Source organism: Pseudonaja textilis, chromosome 1, assembly GCF_049901715.1.
Source record: "Pseudonaja textilis isolate UNSWEBS1 chromosome 1, rPseTex1.2, whole genome shotgun sequence".
NCBI classification, from domain to species: Eukaryota; Metazoa; Chordata; class Lepidosauria; order Squamata; family Elapidae; genus Pseudonaja; species Pseudonaja textilis.
Window position 1 is genome coordinate 182,330,973 of NC_141990.1, and position 23,549 is coordinate 182,354,521.

Consider the following 23,549-nt stretch of genomic DNA (forward strand, 5'->3'; position numbering starts at 1 on the left):
GGAGGGCCGTGGGTGGGAGGGCTGCATGCCGTTTTCATTGACAGAGGGTTGCAGGAGGCTGTGGCAGCTGAAAACGGAGCTTGGGAGCCTGTTTTTGCTGGCAGAAACACCGCAGACTTGTCCTTCACTGTTTCCAGGGCGGCCCCATGGGCTAGATCTAAGTACCCTGAGGGCCTTGAGTTTGACATCCCAGATCTACCCACTTACTTAACTAAAAAAAAATTGTAGTTCTAACCCATCGTGGGGTTGCTTTTAAAAAAGAAAAACAGAACATAAATTTCATTTAAAACATTAATTATTGGAATTGTTGCATTTTGGGTTTCTTCATAAACACAAAAATACACCCTTTTTGCTAACAACTTTCAAAGCAATGTTAACGTACAGTACTATACATTTAAATGCCTTTACTTTAAATTAATGCTACCATTTCAATGGTTGATTGCAACTAATACATTTATTTAAGTATTATTTAGGATTAATTGCATAAGTTTTCTCTTGAAAGGAGAAGAAAACAGGATCAAGAATATTTTTGATTGGTAGTAGAGTATTTAACTCTGCACAATTAAATTCAGGCACTAGAAACAAACAGTCTTTTATAGTCTAAGCAAGCGTTCCCCAAACTTTCTGGGTTTGTGATCTGTCGTGGGTGGGATTGGAGGAAGAGGGCATGGTTTTGTGCAAGGGGCATGTGCACGTGTGTGCGGTTGCATACAGCTTCATTTGTGTGAGCAGGGCTGTGAGTGCTGATGCCCACTGCTCCCGTGAGTGGGTCTGCAAGCACCGGCACCCGCCCCTTGTGAATAGGCCACGGCTTGGTAGTAAGCCACGGCCCACAGGTTGGGGACCGCTAGTCTAGGTCCTATAAGCAATATAAATTGGGGAATTCAGCCGTATTTTTGCTATAAAAATGTTGACAAATAAAATATCAAAATTACTATTTCAAAGCTTAGGTAGAGAGAAGCCTTCTTCCACATTTCCTCCATTAATTATTTTCCTCAATGCACTATAAATATCCTTTTTTTCTGACAGGTGTTGGAAAGATTATGACTGCCTCATGGGCTGATCATCTGCTGATCATACCCTCCAAGTGTGGTTCATTTTCTGCTCCAGTAAAAATTATAAAGGGATCTCTTAATTGTTCGAGATCTCTACCGGCTACTACTACTACATTCGTGCCAGAAACACCTACCAAGAGGCTTCCAGGTTGAAAGGATTACCCGGTGATATCACTATTGCCCAGGAAATGCCTGAGGAGGATTCATGTCCCTGTTACATTCCCACAAAAGTGATACCTATTAATCTACTTGCATCTACATGCTTTTGAACTAGTAAGTAGGCAGAAACTAAGGCAAATTGATGGGAGCTCATTCCGTCACATAGCTCATTCTCAGGTTTGAACTGCTGAGCAGTCGACCTCTCAATGGTCTTTTGACTCAGCATCCTAACCACATGAGCCACCACAGCACCCTCTACTAGCTAATCAATTGAAAGAAGACAAATGTCCTAACTAATTTTTATATGGGTCTCCAGTCTGGTACATTGGCAGTGCAGGCGTAAAAAAGTTAAGGAAATATCTTGGCATTGGGAGACTTCATTCAGATTCAAGACACAAGCTGTCTTCTAAGGCTGGTGTTTGGAGATAGAAATCCTGGACTTCATGAGACTCTCCCTCTCATAATAGCACCATGACATTCATAAAGATGAGTATAAGGTAAATTATCTTCACCAAGACCTCACAAACTATGAACCTGGGGACATATTCATTTGAAATTGGTCCTCCTGTCCTATAGATTCTAGAGCTCAGCTGTTCAGTTTATTTGTCTCTTTTTGGTCACATACCAGTATTGGAATATGTAAGAGGGGGTAAGAGATGTAAAGTTCCTGGAAATTTTGAAATCCTGAGCATGTTTTCCCCCATCTCTGTGAAAGAAAATGTTGAAATTTGATGGAAGATGAACTGATGGGTAAAACTTTAATTTATAACAGTGTTTGCATAGATATTCACTCTGTTGCTATGTTAAACATATTTATAACTTACCATCAGGAATTATCAGATATTCAGAGGCATTGAACTCATATTGCAAATCTATACAGGATCATGAAAAAATTATCTTAGAATATCAAAAAAATATCCACATCTGCTTTATTGATTGTAAGAAAGCCTTTGATTGTGTTGATCATGACAAGATGTAGATAGGCCTAGAAGACCTGGGGTGCCAACATATCTGGTAAAGTTGCTGCAGCCACTGTACTGGAAGCCGCTGTGTGTACATGGTATGGAGACACTGATGGGTTCAAGAAGAGAAAGGAGTGTGGAACATTCTTTCATCTTTCCTGTTCAAGCTGTATGCTGAAGGAGGAAGCTGGAATTTGAAGAATCAAAGTTCATAGTAAAGAATGGAGGAAGAAACGTCAACAATCTTCAATATGCAGATGACACAACTAACTCTCTTCTCGGAAATCAAAGAAGGCCTGAAACATCTGATCAAAAGGATTACAAAAGAAGGTTTTACAAATTTGGCCTCTTCAAGGATTAAAGAAGAAAGTGAGAAATTTGGCCTCTTAGGAAACCTTAAAAAGATCAAGCTCATGATTGCTGCAAGGAATTGAAATGTCAAAAAATAACAATTGAAAGTGAAGAGGTAAGATGAGAGACTGTCTCCTGTTTGACTCCCCCATCTGCTTATCTCTCCCCCCACCCTGCTTCTCTACCTTTTTGGCTGCCCTGTACAACGGCTCTCCCAAGTGGAGGTGGCGGTGCCAGTAGCGCTGGGGCTGAATTAGTGGCCTGTGGCCTTCAGTGATCTCAGCTGGCTAGTGCTGCTTCTCCTGCACCCCAATCAACTTCCTCAGCACCATAGAGCAAAGCCCTAGACATTGCCTGTTCTTTTTGTGCCCTGCTGCTTCAAGCTGACCTTTGCCATGTTCTTTTTCTTCTGCTGATAAGGCACACCTAGCCTGACTCTAGGGGAGCGTGTTAAGCTGGGCCGGATTTTCTTCCCAAGAATGCCTGCCATTCTCCAAATTACATGTAGCCCTTTCGTGAAAGGTTCCTGAAGCCTTCCGAAAGCTCATGAAATGATAGTGCTTGCCTTTCTTCAAACTGCACACACTTCTCTAAATCCATTTGTTTAGCATTGCCATAACTTTGACTGGCATTAACTGAGGACTACATATAGTGTGAAACAGAAGCTGAAAGATTAGGGCTTTTTAAAACTAAAACTAAAATCAAAACTTTGAATGACTGAAAGGTTGCAAATGGATCCCTGCATCCACTGAGGCCAGGGAAATGCGAAGATCAAACATCCAACAGCATTAAGAGCTCACATCTCCAAACAAAAATTATTGGACCATATGGCAGAGGCTTTTACCACATGGCACTACTGGCTAGCAAACAACATGCTTTGCGATGAATGGGAGGAGATAAATCACAGAGATCAATTTAGATCTTTCAACATTGCTGTGGGAACAGCTGGCAACATGTAGCTATCAGTTACACTTTAATCTCTAATAGTCCTTGTCTTCATCATTCACATGTTCACAGTATGCAATATAGAAAAAGAAGAAAAAGGCATCCTTACTATAGTACTTTAATAGCAACCTCATGCTAGGCCCAAAGTACACAGTTCATGAAAAATGTACTCTGAGGGAGATGAGCAGTTAAGAAGTAGGAAATATAAATGAAAATATTGTATCATTCTAATAAATATAATTATCAAGAACATGGTATCCAATGAAAATATTCCTGAGGAGAAATCCATTTGAAATACAGATATTACCTACTTTAGCTTTCTAGGTGTCTGTCAGGTTCCACAACTTCATTCTTTGCTTTACTCTACTAAATAACTAGAATTCGAATTGGGAAGTAATTAGCAGTCTTATTGCCCTTTCTAAAGATTGGGTATACAATACTTTCTATCTCATAAGTAGGTATAACACATATTTTAACTATTTCCAAGAAAGGTCTGGTCAAGATAGGAATCCAACTGCAATCTCTCCTCAAGAGGTATCATATCCTCTCCAGGGGTTTTTCTAAGGAATAAGAGATAAAGCTTAGAAACATTTAGATTTGGTAACAGCTGGCCAGGAAATGAGGTAAATTGCAAACAATGAAAACCCAAAACATCTATAAATAATTAGCTGCACAAGTTTTTTAAAAAATTGCTCTAGTTCAGTGAGGGCGAACCTTTTTGTTGTGGTGTGCCGAAAGTGTGTGGGCCTGCGATAGCGCAGACATGTGCTGGCACCCACAATGCAATATGCCCTGCCCCACTCTGTGCATGCACATGCAACACCCCTGCCCACACCCTTACCTGCGCAGCTGATTTTCGGGTCATTTGAGGCCGTTTTTGCCCTCCCGGAGGCTCAAGGGAAGCCTCTGCAGCTTTGGGAGGCTGAAAAATGGGCCTTCCAGAAATACCGGAAGTGCCCTTTTTCAGCCTCCAGTGGGCCTCTGGAGCCCCTTTGAAGCATTTTCACCCTCCCAGAGGCTCGAGGGAAGCCTCTGCAGCCTTGGGAGGCCGAAAAACAGGCTCATTTCAGCACTTCCAGTATTTCCAGAAGGCTTGTTTTTCAGCCTCCCAAGGCCACAGAGGTTTCCCTCGAGCCTCCGGGAGGGTGAAAAAGGCGTCAAATGGGGCAAAAATCAGCTGGGAGGTGTGTGCATGCGCAGTACAGGTAAGTTTGGCTGGGGCTCGCATGCCCGCACAAATGGCTCTGCGTGCCACCTGTGGCACACATGCCATAGGTTTTCCATCACAGCTCTAGTTCATATAAATCAGCATAGACTACTCAATAACACTTTTTAAGGAGCTGATGTCCTGTATCAAATAGGTTCCAACTAGCTTAAAACCTGGTGGAGGTCTGGTTTGCTAACCGCTATAGCGTTCTGCTGCTGAGAAATGCACTTCAATTCCAAGCTTATTTTCTGTGTTTTCTAGAAAATAAATGATTGTTGTGTCACAACAAAGAGAAAAAAAATTCCTGCATTGAAAGTCCATTGACTTTATCAGAAGGTCACAAAAGGGAATCTCATGTCTTTGGGACACTGAATCTCATGTCTTTGGGACACTGAACCGTCATAAATATGAGTCAGTTGCCAAGCATCTGAATTTTGATCTCGTGACCATGGGGATGCTGCAATGGTCGTAAGTGTAAAAAATTGTCATAAGTCACTTCTTTCTGCGCTGTTCTAACTTCAAATGGTCACTAAACAAATTGTCGTAAGTCAAGGTCAACTGGTATGTCATGAGTACTCTGGTAAGGCATGTCAGGTTTATGTTAGGAAACAAAAATATTCAGAAATTAGATTGTGCAATTGTTTTCATAAATACATGTTCTAATTCAGCTGTAATAGGAATATATCCTCCTTCCCAAAAAGGAAAATCAAAATCTATTAGAAGCTATTAATCTTGCTTTGCAATTGCAAGCAATTGTCCTTGGCAAATGTTTTTTTACATGGGTTTGAGTTTTGAATTTTGCGTATTGTAATAAATGCTTATCAAAGATGCCTTCTTTGTGGCTAGCAAGAAAGTCCCCAACATTAATCCAATCTGCTAAACTGACAATATTCCCAAGTGATCATTCTTTTGAATGTTTGTTTAATGAAAAGTTGTTGAGATAGTATCAAGAACATCCAAAACCATTCCCATGTGCCTCTACTTTAAACATGAAATAAGGAGACATGAACCATTTTAGATTAGCGGTGACCAACAGATAAGAAAAAGGAAGGGAAAAAAATACTAAGGTCAAACACAAACATATTTATTACAGCACCACCAAGTGACTGCATTTTAAAACATCATGTGCAGATGTTGGAAACAAGTTGGAAAAGAGAGAATAGAAGCATGTTCAGCTGAATAATTCTTTTTTAAAAGACAGGATTTCACTCAGCTGGGTTATTGAAGCATCAATGAAGTATATTCATTTTAAAATGAATCGGATGTATTTATTTATTTCATTTGTGTATTTATCATTTATTACGGAAAAACAAGAAGTGACGAAACAGGGCTAGTTTTTGGCCTACAAAGCTTGCAGAAGCCTGAAGAAGCCTTCCTCAAGCTTTTGGGAGGCCAAAAAAGGGCCTCAAACCAGCTGAAAATCAGCTGTGAGGCGCAGTGCAGTGCAGGGTGATGGTGGGGGGGATTGCACGCGCATGCGTAGGGGGCATGGGGGCACACGCATTACCTTCTGGGTGCTGGCATGTGAGCACGAGCGTGCAAACGCGCACACCATTTTTGGCACAGGAGCCCAAAAAGGTTAGTTACCACTGCCCTAACCCAAGTTTGAATTTTTTTAAAAATAAAAATTGTCTTCTCAATTTGCAACATTTTATTTTGCAAATAAACATTTTCATTTGATTTTATTTTTAACAGTCAAGGTTAAGATGGTGACATTGATATTCTGGCATTCTATCATTTTCTTTGAGGCTTTTGTCAACCAAAACAAAATGATGCTAATCTGAGTAGTTAAAAGCATCATCTGAGGACATAAGAAGAACATGCAAATAGGGAGGGAGGCTGAAAAATTAATAAGAGATATTTAATTTCCTTTCACAAATCTGTATATTGCCTGTTTGGGGACAAAGGTGAGATGATTTCAAGGCACATTTTTTGACCAGGAAAAATTGGACATTTGGATTTATAATTTAGAACGCCAGGTTATTAATTTACTATAATATTTATGTTAGTTACATTTTATAAAGCATTCCTTCCACTTAGACCCCTGTTATATTTTCCATCTTGATGAGAGTTCTGTTCTTTATCCAGATGCTGACATATCTGGCAAGCATCTGTTCAGAGGCTGGACTTTTCATTATCCCATTGTCATAGGTAAGTATAGTTCCCAAGCAGTCAAATGGAAAGGGAGAACAGAGGGCCAGCATGGTACAACCCCTGCCTTTTCCCTTTAAAAAGGGAGGTGTGTTAAAAGGTTTAAGGGTTACCAAAACTGCTTATTATAAGCTTTTAGTAAATGAAACTGCGGATTTATTTCCCTTGCAGGCAGGGGTGTCAAACTTGAATCATCACAGCATCGTCACATGACGTATTATGACTTTTTTCCCCTTCGCTAAACCAGACATGAGCATGGCCAGCACGTGACGCATCTGACAGCTCTGTTTTAAGAATTTCAAGAGGCAAATAAAGCATCTGATCAGGAATACAAGGGTTAGAGGAAAAGTAATACCTCTGATGTTATAAGTTGCCGCAGATGGCAGCAGACATGTTATTCAGCAGGTTCTGACCAGTTCTGGAGAACCAATAGCAGAAATTTTGAGTAGTTGGGAGAACAGGCAAATCCCACCTCTGACTGGGCCCTTTTCTTCAGGAGGTCCAGGAAACTCACATGGGAATTTAAACTCATTTATCTCCAAAATTAAAAATCAATGAAGTGGGCTAGGCTGAGAGTAATCAACCTCAAGTCATCCAATAAATTACTACAAGTTGAAGACAAACCTAAAGCATGGCCTTTCTAGGTCCAATCCAATAAGATAATTACTGCCCTGCCCTGGTTGCAAACCATAATTCAACCAGTGATTTACATTACTAATCTACACCTTACATTAAGCCAAATATAAACAGACTATATCATGGCCTTAGTGCAGGCTTTCTCATCTCAACATTTTACCTTGAAGGCAAATCTTTGAAATAATGTTCTGTTCTTGGGAAAACCCTGCATAAAAATGGCAAAACAACAGCGATAACAATAAAAACCCCATTCACAATTTCCATTCATTTCTAATCTACACAATCGACATTTTATTTTTACAACAGCAAAGCAGCAGGCTGGAAACGAAGTAAAAATTCCATCATTGCAAGTGCTATTATTGCGTGGTGCTAACATTTAAAAAATGATGCTTATTTTTTTTTTCCAGTCAAGATATCTTATGGAATCCTTACCATCCTTGTGCTGCCATGGAGCCCCAGGTAAGAAAGACTACTTGAGGGCAATAGGTTAACTCCTTTGTAGCTCAATATGTTAGATTAATCAGTTGGGTTAATAAGTAAACCCTGATGGTGTTAACTGTGGGTGAACGTATCATATAAACACAAGATTGGGTAATTGAAATTGAAAGGCCCATTCTGTTAGCATCATGAGGTTGGTTTGGAACCTGTAATACAGACTGAGGTTCTTGGCTTCTTTGTGGCTTTAGAGAACACTCTTGATAATAATAATAAGCCTAAGATCAATTTCTTGACCTATAAGAGATATCATTTTTTTTAAAAAAAAATCTTGTCCTCTTGAGAAAGTAGAGAAAGAAATATTTCACAAACTGATGAGATATTTTGATATAAATCCTAGAAAATCAGTTTATTAATTCAGTGAGATTTTTTTTTAAAGCTACCCTGTAGGTGGAGCTCCTTGCTTAGCTATTTTATGGCCTCATTCCTCATTATTTGGGAAAAGCCCTGACTAATGGGGCTCCGAGAAGATTTGTAGTAAATACTGGCTGAGAATCAAACTTATTAACTTGGCCACATAATGAAAAATGTTAATCTGAACGCTAATCTTGGTGAATGGTTTAATAAATCCTAGATGATTTCTTTCCCTGTTTATTATGATTAAACTTTAGATGGAAGGAAGAATATATATATATATACACACAATATGAATTGTAACTCAGTTTTAGTGAAAATGTATGAGGCAGCAGGTGTATTATCATTTGAATAATAGTAAAATGCTGATTCTGGTGGGCAGATGGAAGGAGAAACTGTGGATTGCAGTGAGGCTATCTCACATGTTAACCAAGCTTGCACACTGCAGTAAAATATATTAGCTTAAAAATGGTTTATTGAGTAAACTACAGCCACCTAGAGACATGCAATTGTGATGATATGAAATCTTTTTTTTTATTTTTATGACCTTGTTTTGGGATGGAATCAGAGTGATTGAAAGAAGCTGAGCATTTACTGGCCAGGTGCCCTTCCTCACACCTACGCAGAGTTCACAGCAATTATTTTCTCTTTCTGCCCTGATAGAGAAACATCTGCCGCTGCCTGGGGTTGAACTCTCAACTTTCTGAGTGAGAGGCAAGAGTCTTCACTTCTAGGCTACTATGCTACTCTGTAATTATATTAAAATAATGGAAAGAAATACATACACATGCACACCAAACAACCCAAATTATAATTTCCATCACATGTATATGAAGAGAGTTCTTGTTTAGAATTGTGGATGGGTTTTGCTTTCATTTTTGCTTTCCTTTATTTTTTTTCACATATGAAAAACAAACAGCTTTCCACGGCCACGTGAACAAAGGGATGATGGACATCTTCTACATGTACTTTCTGCTCATTTTGGATGCTAATATAAACAAGAAGTTTAGACAGAAGTACCACTTCATGTAAAAACCTAGGTATTAGTGAGATTTATCAGATTTGGAAAAACACCAGCATTACTGCTGTTGAATCAATTCTACATTTCAAGATCTCCTCACTCGTGGTATTTAATGGGGCGGGGGGGAGTAGTGAAAAGGTACAAGCAGTATGGCTTGTGCTTTCAATATTGTGAAAGTGAGTAATATATGTAGAGCAAGTGTTAATGTGTAAAATAGCAGAGGATAGACCGGCTTCTGAATAACCTTTCAGAATGGAGCCAGAACACAACACTGCCATATGCACATCCTGCCACTAGTAGGAGCAGGGAAGGGAGAGAGAGAGAGAGAGAGAGAGAGAGGAGGAGGATGAGAGGGGAGGGAGACAGAGACAGAGAAAGAGACAGAGGGAGAGGGGGGAGGGAGGGGAGGGACGGAGACAGAGTCAGAGAGAGAAAGAGACAGAGAGGGAGAGGGAAAGAGAGAGGGGAAGAGGGAGAGAGGGAGGAGGAGGGAGAGAGACATAGACACACGGAGAGAAAGAGACAGAGGAAGAGAGGGAGAGAGGGAGGGAGACAGATAGAAAGAGACAGAGGGAGTGGGAGGGGAGGGATGGAGACAGAGACAAACAGAGAGAGAGAGGGAGAGAGGGAGGGGGAGGGAGGCAGAGGCAGAGAGAGAAAGAGACAGAGAGGGAGAGAGAGGGAGGGGAGGGATGGAGACAGAAAGACACAGAGAGAAAGGGAGAGGGAGAGAGCGGGGAGAGAGAGGGAGGGAGGGAGACACAGAGAGAGAAAGAGAGAGGGAGAGAGGGAGAGAGAGAGAAAGACAGAGAAGGAGAGAGGGGGAGGGGAGGAATGGAGAGAGAGACACACAGAGAGAAAGGGAGAGAGGGAGAGAGGGGGAGAGAGAGAGGAGGGAGAGAGAGAGAGGAGAGGGGGGAGAGAGACCAAGACAGAGAGAAAGAGGGAGAGGGGGAGGGACTGAGACAGAGACACAGAGAGAAAGAGGGAGGGAGAGAGAGAGGAGGGGAGAGAGAGGGAGAGGGAGGGGAGGGACAGAGATAGAGACACACAGAGAGAAAGAGACAGGGAGAGAGGGGGAGGGAAAGAGGGGGAGAGGGGGAGAGAGGGGGAGGGAGAGAGACAGAGAGAAAGAGACAGAGGGAGGGGAGGGATGGAGACAGAGACACACAGAGAGAAAGAGACAGAGGGAGAGAGAGGGAGAGAGGGAGAGGGAGGGAGACAGAGGCAGAGGCAGAGAGAGAAAGAGAGAGGGGGGAGAGAGAGAGAGGGGGGGGGAGGGATGGAGACAGAAAGACACAGAGAGAAAGGGAGAGGGGGAGAGGGAGGGAGAGGGAGAGGGAGGATGAGAGAGGGAGGGGGAAGGAGACAGAGAAAGAGAAAGAGACAGATAGGGAGGGGGGAGGGGAGGGACCGAGACAGACACACACAGAGAGAAAGAGACAGAGGAGAGAGGGAGAGGGAGAGGGAGGATGAAAGAGGGAGGGGAGGGAGACAGACAGAGACACAGAAAGAGACAAAGAGGGAGAGAGAGAGAGGAGGGGAGAGGAGGGGGAGAGGGAGAGAGGGAGGGGAGGGAGAGAGGGGGTGGGAGAGAGATAGAGAAAGAGGGAGAGGGAGGGGAGGGATGGAGACAGACACACAGAGAGAAAGAGAGAGGGGGAGAAAGAGGGGGAGAGGAGAGAGGGAGAAAGAGAGGGAGAGAGGGAGGGAGACAGAGACATAGAGAAAGAGACAGAGAGGGAGAGGGAGGGGAGGGATGGAGACAGAGACACAGAGAGGGAGGGGGAGAGAGGGAGACAGAGAGGTAGAGGGAGGATGAGGGGGAGACAGAGACAAAGAAAGAGACAGAGAGGGAGAGAGAGGGGGGGGACAGGAGGGACGGAGACAGAGACACACAGAGAAAAAGAGAGAGGGAGACAGAGACAGAGAGGGAGAGAGAGGGAGAGGGAGTAGGGACCGAGACAGAGACACACAGAGAGAAAAAGACAGAGAGGGGGGGAGAGAGAGGGAGAGGGGGAGGGAGGCTGAAAGAGGGAGGGAGAGAGAGAGAGAGAGAGAAAGACAGGAGAGAGAGGGGACGGAGAGAGACACACAGAGAGAAAGAGAGAGGGGGAGAGAGAAAGGGAGAGGGAGAGAGGGGGAGAGAGGGAGGGAGACCAAGACAGAAAGAGAGAGAGGGGAGGGGGGAGGGACGGAGGCAGAGACACAGAGAAAGGGAGAGAGAGGGGAGAGGGAGAGGGAGGGGAGGGAGACAGACAGAGAAAGAGACAGAAAGGGAGGGGAGAGATGGAGACAGAGACACACAGAAAGAAAGAGAGGGGAGAGAGGGGGGAGAGAGGGAGAGGGAGAATGAGAGAGGGAGGGGAGGGAGACAGAGAAAGAGACTGAGAGGGAGAGGGAGGGGAGGGACCGAGACAGACGCACACAGAGAGAAAGAGACAGAGGAGAGAGAGGGAGAGGAGAGAGAGGGAGAGGGAGGATGAAAGAGGGAGGGGAGGGAAACAGAGAGAGAAAGAGACAGAGAGGGAGAGAGGGGGGAGAGGGAGGGGAGGGACGGAGACAGAGAAACACAGAGAGAAAGAGTCAGAGAGGGAGAGAGAAAGGTAGAGGGAAAGAGAGGGGGGAGAGGGAGGGAGGGGGAGAGAGAGAGACAGAGAAAGAGACAGAGGGGGAGAGAGAGAGAGAGGGAGGAGGGACGGAGACAGAGACACACAGAGAGAAAGAGAGAGGGAGAGGGGGGGGAGAGAGAGAGACTGCAAATTTGCTTGCAAACAGATAACCTAAGGCAGGGGTCCCCAACCTGTAGGCTGTGACCCCCAAGTGTTGTCATGGGCGCTTAAGGCAGCAAGCATTCGTGCACAAGCATGCTCACATGCATACGCCTGCCCCTCCAACAAAACCATTCCCTCTCCCCACCCCCTCCCGGCTCCCCTCCTGGCTGCCAAACCAGAAAGGTTGGGGAACTCTGATCTAAGGCAATGGTCTCCAACCTTTCCAGTTGAGCAGAAGCAGCAATGGCAGCAGCGTGGGGGTGGGATGGGGATGGTTTCACACATGTGCTGTTTTCACAAGTGCGGCTACATGTGCATGTACAACAGTAGTGGATTAAGGCTCACTGGTGCCCTAAGCACTGACAAATCTTGGTGCCACTCTCCTTTGTACATACTGTACAAATGTTGTGGTTAGCCAGCAGCAGGTGCAGACGTCTGAGGAGAGTGAGGACTCAGATGAGGGGCCAGGACTATCAGGGAGTGGACTGCTGCCTTCAGAGATTGTGGGGGCTGGCAGCAGCGATGAGGAGGTTCCCAGGGAGCCTGTGCCAAGTCTGCGTGCGCACAGGGCTGCTTGCAGGAAAGAGAAGCTGCAGCAGCATGGGCAACTTGGGAGTAAGTCTGCAAAGTAATGCCCCCCCACTTCAAGAAGATAAAAGCCAGCTGTGAATCGGACGTTCTTTGTAGGAAGCAAAGACATCGTGGACATTGCAGTATCTTAGTTGGTATTTGAAGACTCTAGGTAACCTTATCTGTTATTCTTGGCAACCTCGTACAGTTTTGGTGAGGCTTGTGCTTATCAAAGTTAATTAGTTTGCAGCAGCCTTTTCACTGGGGATTCGTAAGAATCATTAAAAGGTTTCTGTGCCCTTTGGTTCATGTTTGTTTTATTGGAAAAGGGTTTGGGTCAGAACAACAAATGAAGCCATATTCTCAACTTTGGGGCGACCCCTTTGGGCCTGGTGCCCTAAGCGCATGCTTAGTCTGCATAATGGTTAATACACCACTATGCACATGCATGCGTTTACCCAGCCCTTTCGAGGCCCAGTTCTGAATGGTTCTGTGGCTCAGAATTGGGCCATGGACCAGGGATTGAGGGCTCCTGGCCTAAGAGAAATTTGGGGACAATGGTTGGTGCATAACATGTTGCTTGGTGGAATAACCAACAATGAGCAATTGACATAACAGAGATTACTTGCCCTCTGCAGATCAAGTTTTCAGTGGTCCCCAGCCAATAAAGGGCTATAACCAAATATACATCATTGTAAATATTAGGTATGGAAAAAAATCTTTTCTTGTTTATTTAAATCTCAAGGCAGCCTAGAAAAATGAAACAATCAATTTCCAAAGGTAATACAAATAGTCTTCAACTTAGGAACACAGTGGTGACCAGAATTTCCTTTGCAGCTGTTAAGTGAATCACACCTGATTTTACAACCTTTTTTTGCACCTGGTTTTATGACCTTTTCTGCACTTGGTTTTATGACCTCTTCTGACCCAATTGTTAAGTGAATCACTGCAGTCGTTCAGTGAATCACATGGTTGTTGAGCGAATCCAGCTTCTTCTATTGACTTGGCTCGTTGGAAGCCATCTGGGAAGGCTGTAAGTGACGATTCCATGATCCTTGGGCCCTGTAACCATCATAAATCTATATCAATTGCCAAGTGCCTGACGGGGTGGGGTGGGGTGGGATGCCATGATGGTCATAAGTGTGAGGACTGGTCATGAGTCCCTTTTTTCAGTGCTGTTGTAACTTGCAGCTGTTGCTTAAAAATGGTTGTAAGTCAAGGACTACTTATGTCACTGGAAGCTGCTGATAGAAAAAGCCATCAGAAGGATGTGTTTTCTGAAAAGTTCCCAAGCTATATCAAGACATTCTCTGGGAAGTGTGTGTGTGTGTGTGTGTGTGTTTCAGATACCACCAAGGGCAGGTCTCATAGTAGGCTTTAGAACAGAGAAGCTTTATTTTGTCTAGTCACTGAGTGGTAATCTGGGAGCCCTACCTCTGAATGGAAGATTTCTCTTAAGCTTTTAAACAGTGATGGTGTTGGATGAAAATGGAGATATTGAAAGGCAACCTGACATTTTACCTTGTGAAATTCTGATTATTTGAAGAGCGCCAGTCCCTAGAGAAAAGCAAGCTGGCCTTTGAAACAAACTTTGAAAGCTGCTTTGGTTCACTCCAGCTCATAATAATCACTTAGATAGTCACGTAACCTTCCTGTTTAAACAAACCTTGGCCTGACTGGTGGTGCAAAACAATTTAAAGGTTGTTGTGACTTGCCTTCTGCTAGCGGAGTTGTGAGATAAGGTGTGAGGACTCCAACAAATCCACCCCCATTCAAATCATAAGTCTCTAACCGCATCTCTCAGAGAAAATATAATTGATTTATTAGAAGTGGCCATGTCGGTGTTAGCTGGATGCAGCCGATACTAAATACACCATTCGTTTCCTCCTTGACCCTGGTCTGCCCCCCACCCACTGGATGTATATTCTCCAATGGGACACATCCATCCCCAAGAGTCATCAATCACGCTGTCAGCTGGTGTTCCATTCAAAATCCAAGAAAGAAACACTTAGACTCCATTAATTAGAGAAAAGATACCTTTTACTGGAAATCAAGTGGTAGCATCAAAGGAATTCTGAATCTGAGGAAATGAGCGTGAAAATCACATCTACAAAGTGATGGTAATGATCCCGCCCACAATAGTTCGATCTGTCCATCCAATAAAAAGTTGTATATAACGTCATGTGGGCATCTTCAGGAGGTGAAGCAGGCATCTGTCTGTTGACCTTGGCCTATTTTGATAAAGAGTTGCACTTGCACATAGCACAGCAAAGAAGCATAAACAAGAAACTCCCCTCCCCTCAAGTTATACAGTTTATTCTCAAAGCCTCCAGCTCATTTCCCACAATTCTTTACCCCTCCTCTCCCCCGTTACTATGGCAGCCAAAAGATGCAAAGCAAAGGAAAGAAATCTTGAAGGCTGACATGCGCTCTCCAGTAATATTCTTGCACTCTGACAACTTTGGGCTGCCATGGTAATTATCTAGGTACTTAAGGAATGCACTGTTTTCTCCCACTCTCTTTTTCTGGCAGCTAAAAAGACCAAAGGACTATCTTTTTATTTATTTTTTTGAAAACAATTTTATTGATTTTTTAAAAAACAAACGAAACAAACGAAACATAAAAACATCAGCTCTCTTCCATACATATATACAAACAGTGTGTCGGTTGGTTCATCAGTTTTGTGCATTCATTTCGTAGTCTCAATTACAGTTACATTACACAATAACTCATATTATCAATCCAAACTTATATATCCTAGTATCACTATTAGAAAATCATTTGACTATAATTTTATTCATTCATACTTTATGAGATAACTATAAGACCAAAGTAGAACTATAAGACCAAAGGAGTATCTTTTTAGTTGACATAGGGAGGAATTTAAACCACGCAAGGTCTGAAATCCAGAGCTATGGACTACGATTCTCTTCTGCTCATCTTAAGATTTCAGATGCGGATGGGTCCTACACATTGGATCGGTAGAGAACTATACAGATATTTGACTTGGTGTGATCTTGTCTACGTTTGGTATTTACATTTGCAAAGGGATGGTGTTGCCCTTTCCTTTCAGTTGTTTCTATTCCTTCATCAGTAAGGAAATATTAAGGTGGGGTGCACGGACTGCGGTTCCCCTTGGATGCCACAGTCTGTGCACCCCACTTTAATATTTTCTTACTGATGAAGGAATAGAAACAACTGAAAGGAAAGGGAAACACCAGCACCCTCCAAAAACGATGCTGAACTGGAATGCTTAATATGATAGAAGAAGGGGAAATAGTAAATACAGGTAGAACAGTTATATCAAATATACACAGCTCATAGAAGAATTTCAAATGTATTCAGATTGAAATCAAAGTTAGGGGTGGGGTGACAGTCCTGGTCTTCCACTTTCCTTTTTAAAAATGGTCTGAAATGCACCACTTAGACCAAGTGTATCCTGTACTTTTTAAAAACAAAACCCAGCAACAGAGAAGAGAGCTCATAAAGAGATATATTCAGAGATGTAGGAATGCTACAAACATGTGCCACCTGCTCTAACTTATGCTGGTGAAACATGAATACTGACCTCACAATTGCTACAAGCCATGGGAAGATACATGCTCAGCATCACAAGACAAGGTAGAAAATTCTGCACGAGGATTAGAGAACAAACAAAGGTTAACAGTTAACAGATCTGTTAACAGATAATCAGAGTTGGAAGGGACCTTGTAGGTCATCTAGCCCAACCCCCCGCCCAAGCGGGAGACCATACACCATTTCTGACAAATGGCAGTCCAACCTCTTCTTGAAAGTCTCAAGTGATGGCGCTCCCACAACTTCTGAGGGCAAGCTGTTCCATTGGTTGATTGTTCTCACTGTCGGAAAGTTTCTCCTTATTTTCAGGTTAAATCTCCCCTTGTTCAGTTTCTATCCATTATTCCTTGTCTGGCCTACAGGTGCTTTAGAAAATAGCTTGACCCCTTCCTCCCTGTGGCAGCCCCTCAAATATTGGAAGTCTGCTATCATGTCTCCCTTGGTCCTTCTCTTTACTAGACGAGCCAAGCCCAGTTCCTGCAACCGTTCGTTGTATGTTTTAGCCTCCAGTCCCCTAATCATCCTGCTTGCTCTTCTCTGTACTTTTTCTAGAGTCTCAACATCTTTTTTATAATGTGGTGAACAAAAGTGGATGCAGTACTCTAGGTGTGGTCTTACTAAGTACTTCCCTTGATCTTGACTGTATCCCTCTGTTAATACAATTTAGGATTGCATTAGCTTTTTTGGCTGCTGCTGCACACTGCTGGCTCATATTTAGCTGGTTGTCCACTAAGACTCCAAGATCCCTCTCACAGTTACTGCTATTGAGCCTGGTTTCACCCAGTCTATATGTGTACTTTTGGTTTTTCTTGCCTAAGTGTAGGACTTTACTTTTCTCTACATTGAATTTCATTTTGTTAGATTTGGCCCAATGTCCTAGTCTGTCAAGATCTATCTGGATCGGTATACGATACCATCAAGAAATTAAAAGAATTGAAATGGAAAAGGGCTGGTCACATAGAAAGAAGTACTGATGGCTGAGGGCAGTCATAGGAGGGATCCCATTTCATGAAAAGCATCCACGAAAGAGACCTAAAACAAGTCGATTGATGACATCAGCAAATGTTGTGGGCCCAATTGGGGGAAAAAAGCTCAGGACCATATCGGGTGGAAACATGTGGAAGAGGCCTTCATCCTGCAGTGGATAGACACTGGCTAGAATGTTGATGGTGGTGGTGGTGGTGTAAGGATGCACTGCCCTGTTTTGCAACACATTGTAATGGGTAGAAGGAATGACCTTGAGGAAGAAGAGGAAGATTCACTATCAAGACAAAGTAAAAGAAATCTGAGTGCAGGACAGAACTGTAACTTGAGATTCCCTCTCAGGAAAGACCCTCCCTAGTGCTCACACAGGTAAAGGATGGGAGATGAAAAGGGCATTCAGATTTGATAGAGATTCTGTTCTAGTAACCTTACAAATAAAAGTAGTATTAGCCAGCATGACTTTGGTTTCCTAATCTGACCTACCTCAAAGGGTCATGCATCCAGATATACCGTGTTTCTCATATAATAAGGCCGGGTCTTATTTTTTTTAGAGCCCTGAAAAAATGGCTAGGCCGTCTTTTCAGGGGTGACTTAATTCCCCCCCCCCTTGCATCTTTGGGCGGGCGGGCGGCGACAACTTGGATGTTGACCTCGGCGTTGGTGGGGCACTTCATATCGGGGTCAACGCAGGCAGCACCATATCCGGGTGTGCAACAAAAGTACTTCCTAACGGCAAGCCCCCCCCACCATTCCCCCCCCCATTTTGCATGTTTTAATATAGGCCTTAATTTGGGGGAGGGGCTTAATTTCCTTTCATGCCTATAAAACAAGCTGGGACTTCCTATTGGGGGAGGCCATATTGTTGGAGAAACAGGGTATATCTAGTGTGCAGTCTAATGTAATCCAAGTAGATTTTGCCAGTAAATGGAGCTTTCAAAAAAGAAAGTGATCTAATGTAGAATGGCCAAAATGGGGATAGTTAGTCACATGGTAGTCTTATCTCAGACTCAGTTCATGGAACCTGTAACATACTTGTCTTAAATGAAATAAACAAAATGTTAAAAAGTTATACATTTATGTAGTTATTGTGTTACCAAACACAAACTAAGTTTATTAAAGTAATCAAAGTATCTTTACAATCCCCAAGGCATGTCACAACGTTGGAGCCCCTCTAAGGGGTTGAGAAATGGAAAGTTGAAAAAAATTGGCGTGCCTTAGGAGCATATCCTCTCTTATTCTTCCAGCCCTCATAAAAGACATGTGCCTCTCTTCTTCGCTCATGACTTCACTAGAACTTCTCTTTTCTTTTGCACATGCCAATCTGACCTGACAAGCTTACCACACAATCTGTTTCCTGCTCTGACTGCCTCCCTCTTTCTTCCTCTACTGTTCACCTTATGGGGGATCCCTAATCATAGCAATTAAATTCAAAAATCCAACAGAAAAGACAAATTGAAGATTTACAAACTTCATAGTGCACATTAGCTTCGCAGAAACCCATGGGATTTCTCCCACCCTTCAAGAAATTTAAGTATGAAACATTCCCATGATACCTGTGGGTTTCTATTCACCAACTTTATTTGCACAGCACACTACAATGACAAACTAGTCAACCATATTTTAGCCCAGCATATTGAATGTATTTTGCCTGTGTTGTTAGTTAAGGGTTCAATGTGTCATATGAATCTACAAAATTGGGTTACTTGGACGAACCATATTTCAGATAACCATAGGGGAAAGAGCTGTGAATGATTTTGTTTAGAAAGTAAAAACGTATTCTTCGTGCTTGCAGAGAAACAATTTACATTAACCGTATCTGTTTAAGTACAAAAAACTGAATGCCCTCAATAGTACTAGAGTCCATTTCCAGTAATTAAACGTCTTAGCAAGGTTTATAACTAAACTTCTTAAAATGAAGTTATTACCATAAATATTCACATGTTTATAATTTTATGAGTCCTACATCTGAAGCTGAGCATTTATCTGAAGATTTTAAAGCGTTTCTATCACATGAGAAAGGTTGGGGTAGAAGAAATAGAAACTGGAATTAAATCTGTTGAGAGAAGTATCCACAACTTCAGATAATGATTTGATAGCAAAGTGATCAAGAAAGAAATGCCTTTTAAAGCAGAAAAAAGGACAAAGTCCTACTTCCTGCTCAACATATGAAAATACTGTAAACCCCAACAATATAATGTACATGTACGTCCAACGTAAATAGGCAGACAAAAAATTGAAATAATGTAGCAAAAGACTATTTTTCTGGATCAAAAAATACATGGGGAGGACTGTAGTCATGGAGTAAAAAGATGTCTGGTGCAGAAACATTTTGACAAAGAAGGCAGATATTGTCAAAGCTATGATTTTCCTACCTATTACATACGGCGACGAAAACTAGCCTTCAGAAAAGTTGAATAAAGAATAATTAATTCCTTTGAACTGTGGTACTGCTCAAAATGGTCGAGGAAACTTTGGACACTTTAGAACAGGGGTCCCGAACCCTCAGTCTGTGGACTGGCACCAGGCCGTGGCATGTCAGAAACCAGGCCGCACAAACAAGCACGGCCCCTAAGGTCCCTTCCAACTCTGATTATCTGTTATCTACAGGATGCAGGTAGCATGCGAAACCACACCCCCTCTGGTCCACGGAATAAACTCTCTTTGGATCCCTGGTGCCCAAAAGGTTCCTGGGGGCCGCTGCTTTAGAACACAAGAACTCAAGACTAGGCAGAAAAACCAGATGGCTCACTGAAAGTATTAATAATAAAGCTAAAGCTTATTTGGAACATATTATGCATAGGCAAGAATTGTTGGAGAAGCCCTTAATGCTTGAAAAATTGAAAATGAAGCTGGCAGAAGACAAGGTGGATAAACCATCACGCTTATAATGAGAGCATTGGTTTAAAAGAACTCACAAGAGCAGTTATTCACAGATAACCTTGGCAAAATATCCTTTGGGTCACAATGGGGCAGGAGTGGGCTGGATGACTAAGCCATTTAATAATTACTGAAGCAGTAAGATGATTGCTTCAAATAGGGCTGGAGTTGTATTAAAATAATTCTAATATGTTAATTAAGATACAAAATAGTAAAAGAGATGTATTGTATGATATATAAATATATAAATGAATGAATGAATGATAACATTCTTATTATATATAATTCAAAGTTTCCTGTCCTCTTGGATTCTTTCAATTCTCTCTCTCTCCCCCTCCCTCCCTGTCTCTCTCTCTCTCTCTTCATGGTAGTTTGTCAAAGGATAAATCAACATCACTTTCCAATATAACTGTTTGCTTTCTGCAGCATGATTCAGACTCGGGTGCTGTGAATTTTAAGATTAGGAAAGAAAGTCTAACTAGGACAGACAGCAACTATCCATAGCATACTAAAAATAGGTGGAACGTTGCTTTACCTGCAGTAAAAAGTGGTTGAGTCTTACAGACGTATCATCATCATCTGAGCATTTCTGGTGAATTGCCAAAACGTGCATGCCTGTAGAATGATTTATTTATTTGGAACCACCACTGAACTAATCAGCAGAGTTATTAATTAATACAAATCTGCATTTTTGCAGAAGCAATTAGCGCAAGGAGAAGGTGCAGTGGGAGGGGGGGAGGAAGGAAGTTGGGTTGTTTAATCTCAGCAACTATTCAAGCGGAAAAGCCCACTAGGGCAAGAGTGAGGCCTAGCCACATTTGGAGTATCCTTCTTTTCATTAGTTACAGAAATATAAAGGTCAGATTATCAATATTTAATGCAAATGGCAATGAGTTTATTAAAGAGGAAGTGCCAGAAAGGTTGAGGGGGGAGACACATCCTACACAATACTTTTATTTATTTAAAGAAAGTAAAGTAAATAACTGTATCAAAAATAATGACATGGTCCAACTATAAATCTTGTCTGATGGTATTACAAACCTAGCAAAAGAACAGTAGGAAGATATAGAAGAAAAGAGGTCTGTTTGGTTCTGGTAAGACAATTGTTTGCCTTACATTCTTTTATTTATTTATTTATACCTATACCTCTACATATACAGATGAACACTATACAGAAGCCTGATGATGGCAGATGAGATTCTGCTGAAACGTTGCTACAACTTTAAAAGCACAACTATAATGACGTGGGAAAATACCCGAACAAAGCTGAATACCATACATGAAAGTACCCACGAAAACTTAAGAATCTATCTATCTATCTATCTATCTATCTATCTATCTATCTATCCATATGTATGTATACACACACACACACACACACACACATATGTACACATACACACACACACACATATATATACATATACATACATATTCATATATATATATATATATATATATGTATATGTATGTGGGTGTGTGGGTGTGTGGGTGTGTAATCAGAGTTCCCATTTTAGGAGATGATTTATCATCATCCCCTTTTAAAATCAAATATAAGTTGTTGCTTTCTAAAAATCTGCTGCGATTTTGTAATTGTACATCAGTGACTAAAGGGCTGCTTTAGCATACCAATAATTAAAACCTTTAAACAATATAATTTAACAAGGGGGGGGAGAGGAATTATCCATTAAAATAAAGAATTACAGGCATAGGGGAAATCTTCACAAAATTTTGTTGTTTCTGTTGTTTAAAATAGGATGATGGTAAATTCAGGAAAGACTCATGTTATGGACTCATGTCTATAACAGCCATATCAGTTTCTATGATGGTTTCTTTTCCTAAATAAGACATATCCATAATTGCTGATAATTGTTTTTCAGATCAGAACTCAATATTTTTGCCACTTCATAATACAGGGGCAACTATAATAAAATCTAAACGTTCATAGATAAATGTGAAATGTACTTCCTGTAGGTCAGTGCATACAACATACACATTAATCTTGTTTAAAAAACTTATCCCGATTTGATAATTTCAGAATAGTAAAGTCTAAATATGAATCTGAACAAATTTCAGAACATCAGTCTGATTTATTAAAAAGACAGCAGGTATTCTTTCTAATTCACTTTAGCATGCTATGTGTGCGATTTCAAATAAAATCCTCACTTGAGGGTTCATCCAATTCTTTTGATTCGCCTTCGAGAACTTTCCCCAGATAGGAAGAGTATCTAAAAGCAACATACTGCTGTGTTTTTGTTTTGTTCCTTTGGGGTTGAATTGGAAATTCAAGAGAACCTTGGGGAATTAAAAGGGCAGAAAAACCATTTAAGGTAGGTATTGCTTAGATTTTGACCATTACCTCTTCTAATGTATTTGTTAGCTTTCTCAAACAAATGTACATCGGCAGGAACTAACATGTACTTTCTTTTTCTTTTAAAGAACTCCTGCTAATAGAGGCCAACTTGGATTTTGGGACTCTGGGGGATACGCCCTTTGCCAGCTGGACAAAGCTGAGCCCATGAGCTGTCCAGGGTCCTGATTTCCCGCTTTCTCTTCCTTTTTCGAAAATGACTAATTGGCAGTTGCTTATCCACGAAGTGGGTTTCGCCAGAGGATATTTTCTCACCCACCACCCTACTCAATTTAGCCTGCCTGATTAAACCCAGCCAAATCGATAAAATCACCTTTGTTCGTCAGGGCTTTTGGCTGTTACCTGGTTCCAGCTTGGCAAACAGGTACCACCAGACTTTTCTTTCAAACTGGTTGCCTCCGTAACTCGCTTTGGCACTCAAGGCCCATACATTTGACTCACTTTTCAGTGAACCGTGCACTTTTTGGAGCAAAATATGAGTCTTCTGTGTATATTTTCCTATACTGCTATTACATTATAGTGTTGTGTCAAAGAGTTTTGTTTATTTGTTTCCTAGTTTGGAAAAAAAGAGAGCATGTCCTATTTTTTTCGAACCAAATTAACTTTTCACAAAAGGTTGGAGAGATACGGTTCTTCTTGTCTGCTGCGGATCGTAAATCACTAGATATAAGACAGACTCCCTCTTTCCAATAGCTGTAAGCTATTATAGGAAGGGAGAGGAGAAGGAGAATCCCCACTTCTCTCTCTCTCTCTTTCTCTCTCTCCCCCTTTCGCTCGTTCATTCTCGCAGGTGCAATATGAATCAATTATCTTAATTAAGATAATGCCGCAAACCCAAGAGATTTCCTTGGGATGGATTTTGCACTCCGGACAACCGCAAGGCATTTTAATCGCCTCTCTAACGCTTCCCGCCCCGCCTTTTTGCTTGATTCCTACGAAGGAGTGATTTGATGTTCGGGCACCAAATATTTAGCTATCCCCAGTTCCTTAAGAGCAAACCAAAGCTTCGCGCGCAGCTAGCCTCCGCTGCCTTCCGCCGGACAGAATTTGTAAAGGAAAAT

General features: G+C 42.0%; 1 protein-coding gene across 5 annotated transcripts in view; it reads left to right on the top strand.

Annotated features, from left to right (window-relative positions):
• The window catches only part of LOC113433893 (uncharacterized), a 40,766-nt gene extending 17,777 nt beyond the window's left edge, over window positions 1-22,989 (top strand). For 2 of the 5 annotated variants that reach the window (XR_015740728.1, XM_087919875.1), the window contains 3 exons: window positions 6,768-6,830; window positions 7,874-7,925; window positions 8,884-9,521. Coding sequence is in view for 3 of the 5 variants with exons in the window: in XM_087919875.1 (XP_087776001.1) it covers window positions 6,768-6,830; window positions 7,874-7,925; window positions 8,884-8,902 (134 nt within the window). In the remaining 2 variants the exon portion in view is untranslated. Of the gene's footprint in view, window positions 1-1,029; window positions 3,723-6,767; window positions 6,831-7,873; window positions 7,926-8,883; window positions 9,522-22,556 lie in introns of those variants that run through there. The other 3 variants (XM_087919873.1, XM_087919874.1, XR_015740730.1) reach the window with 3 other exon arrangements.
• Window positions 22,990-23,549: the final 560 nt, after the last annotated feature.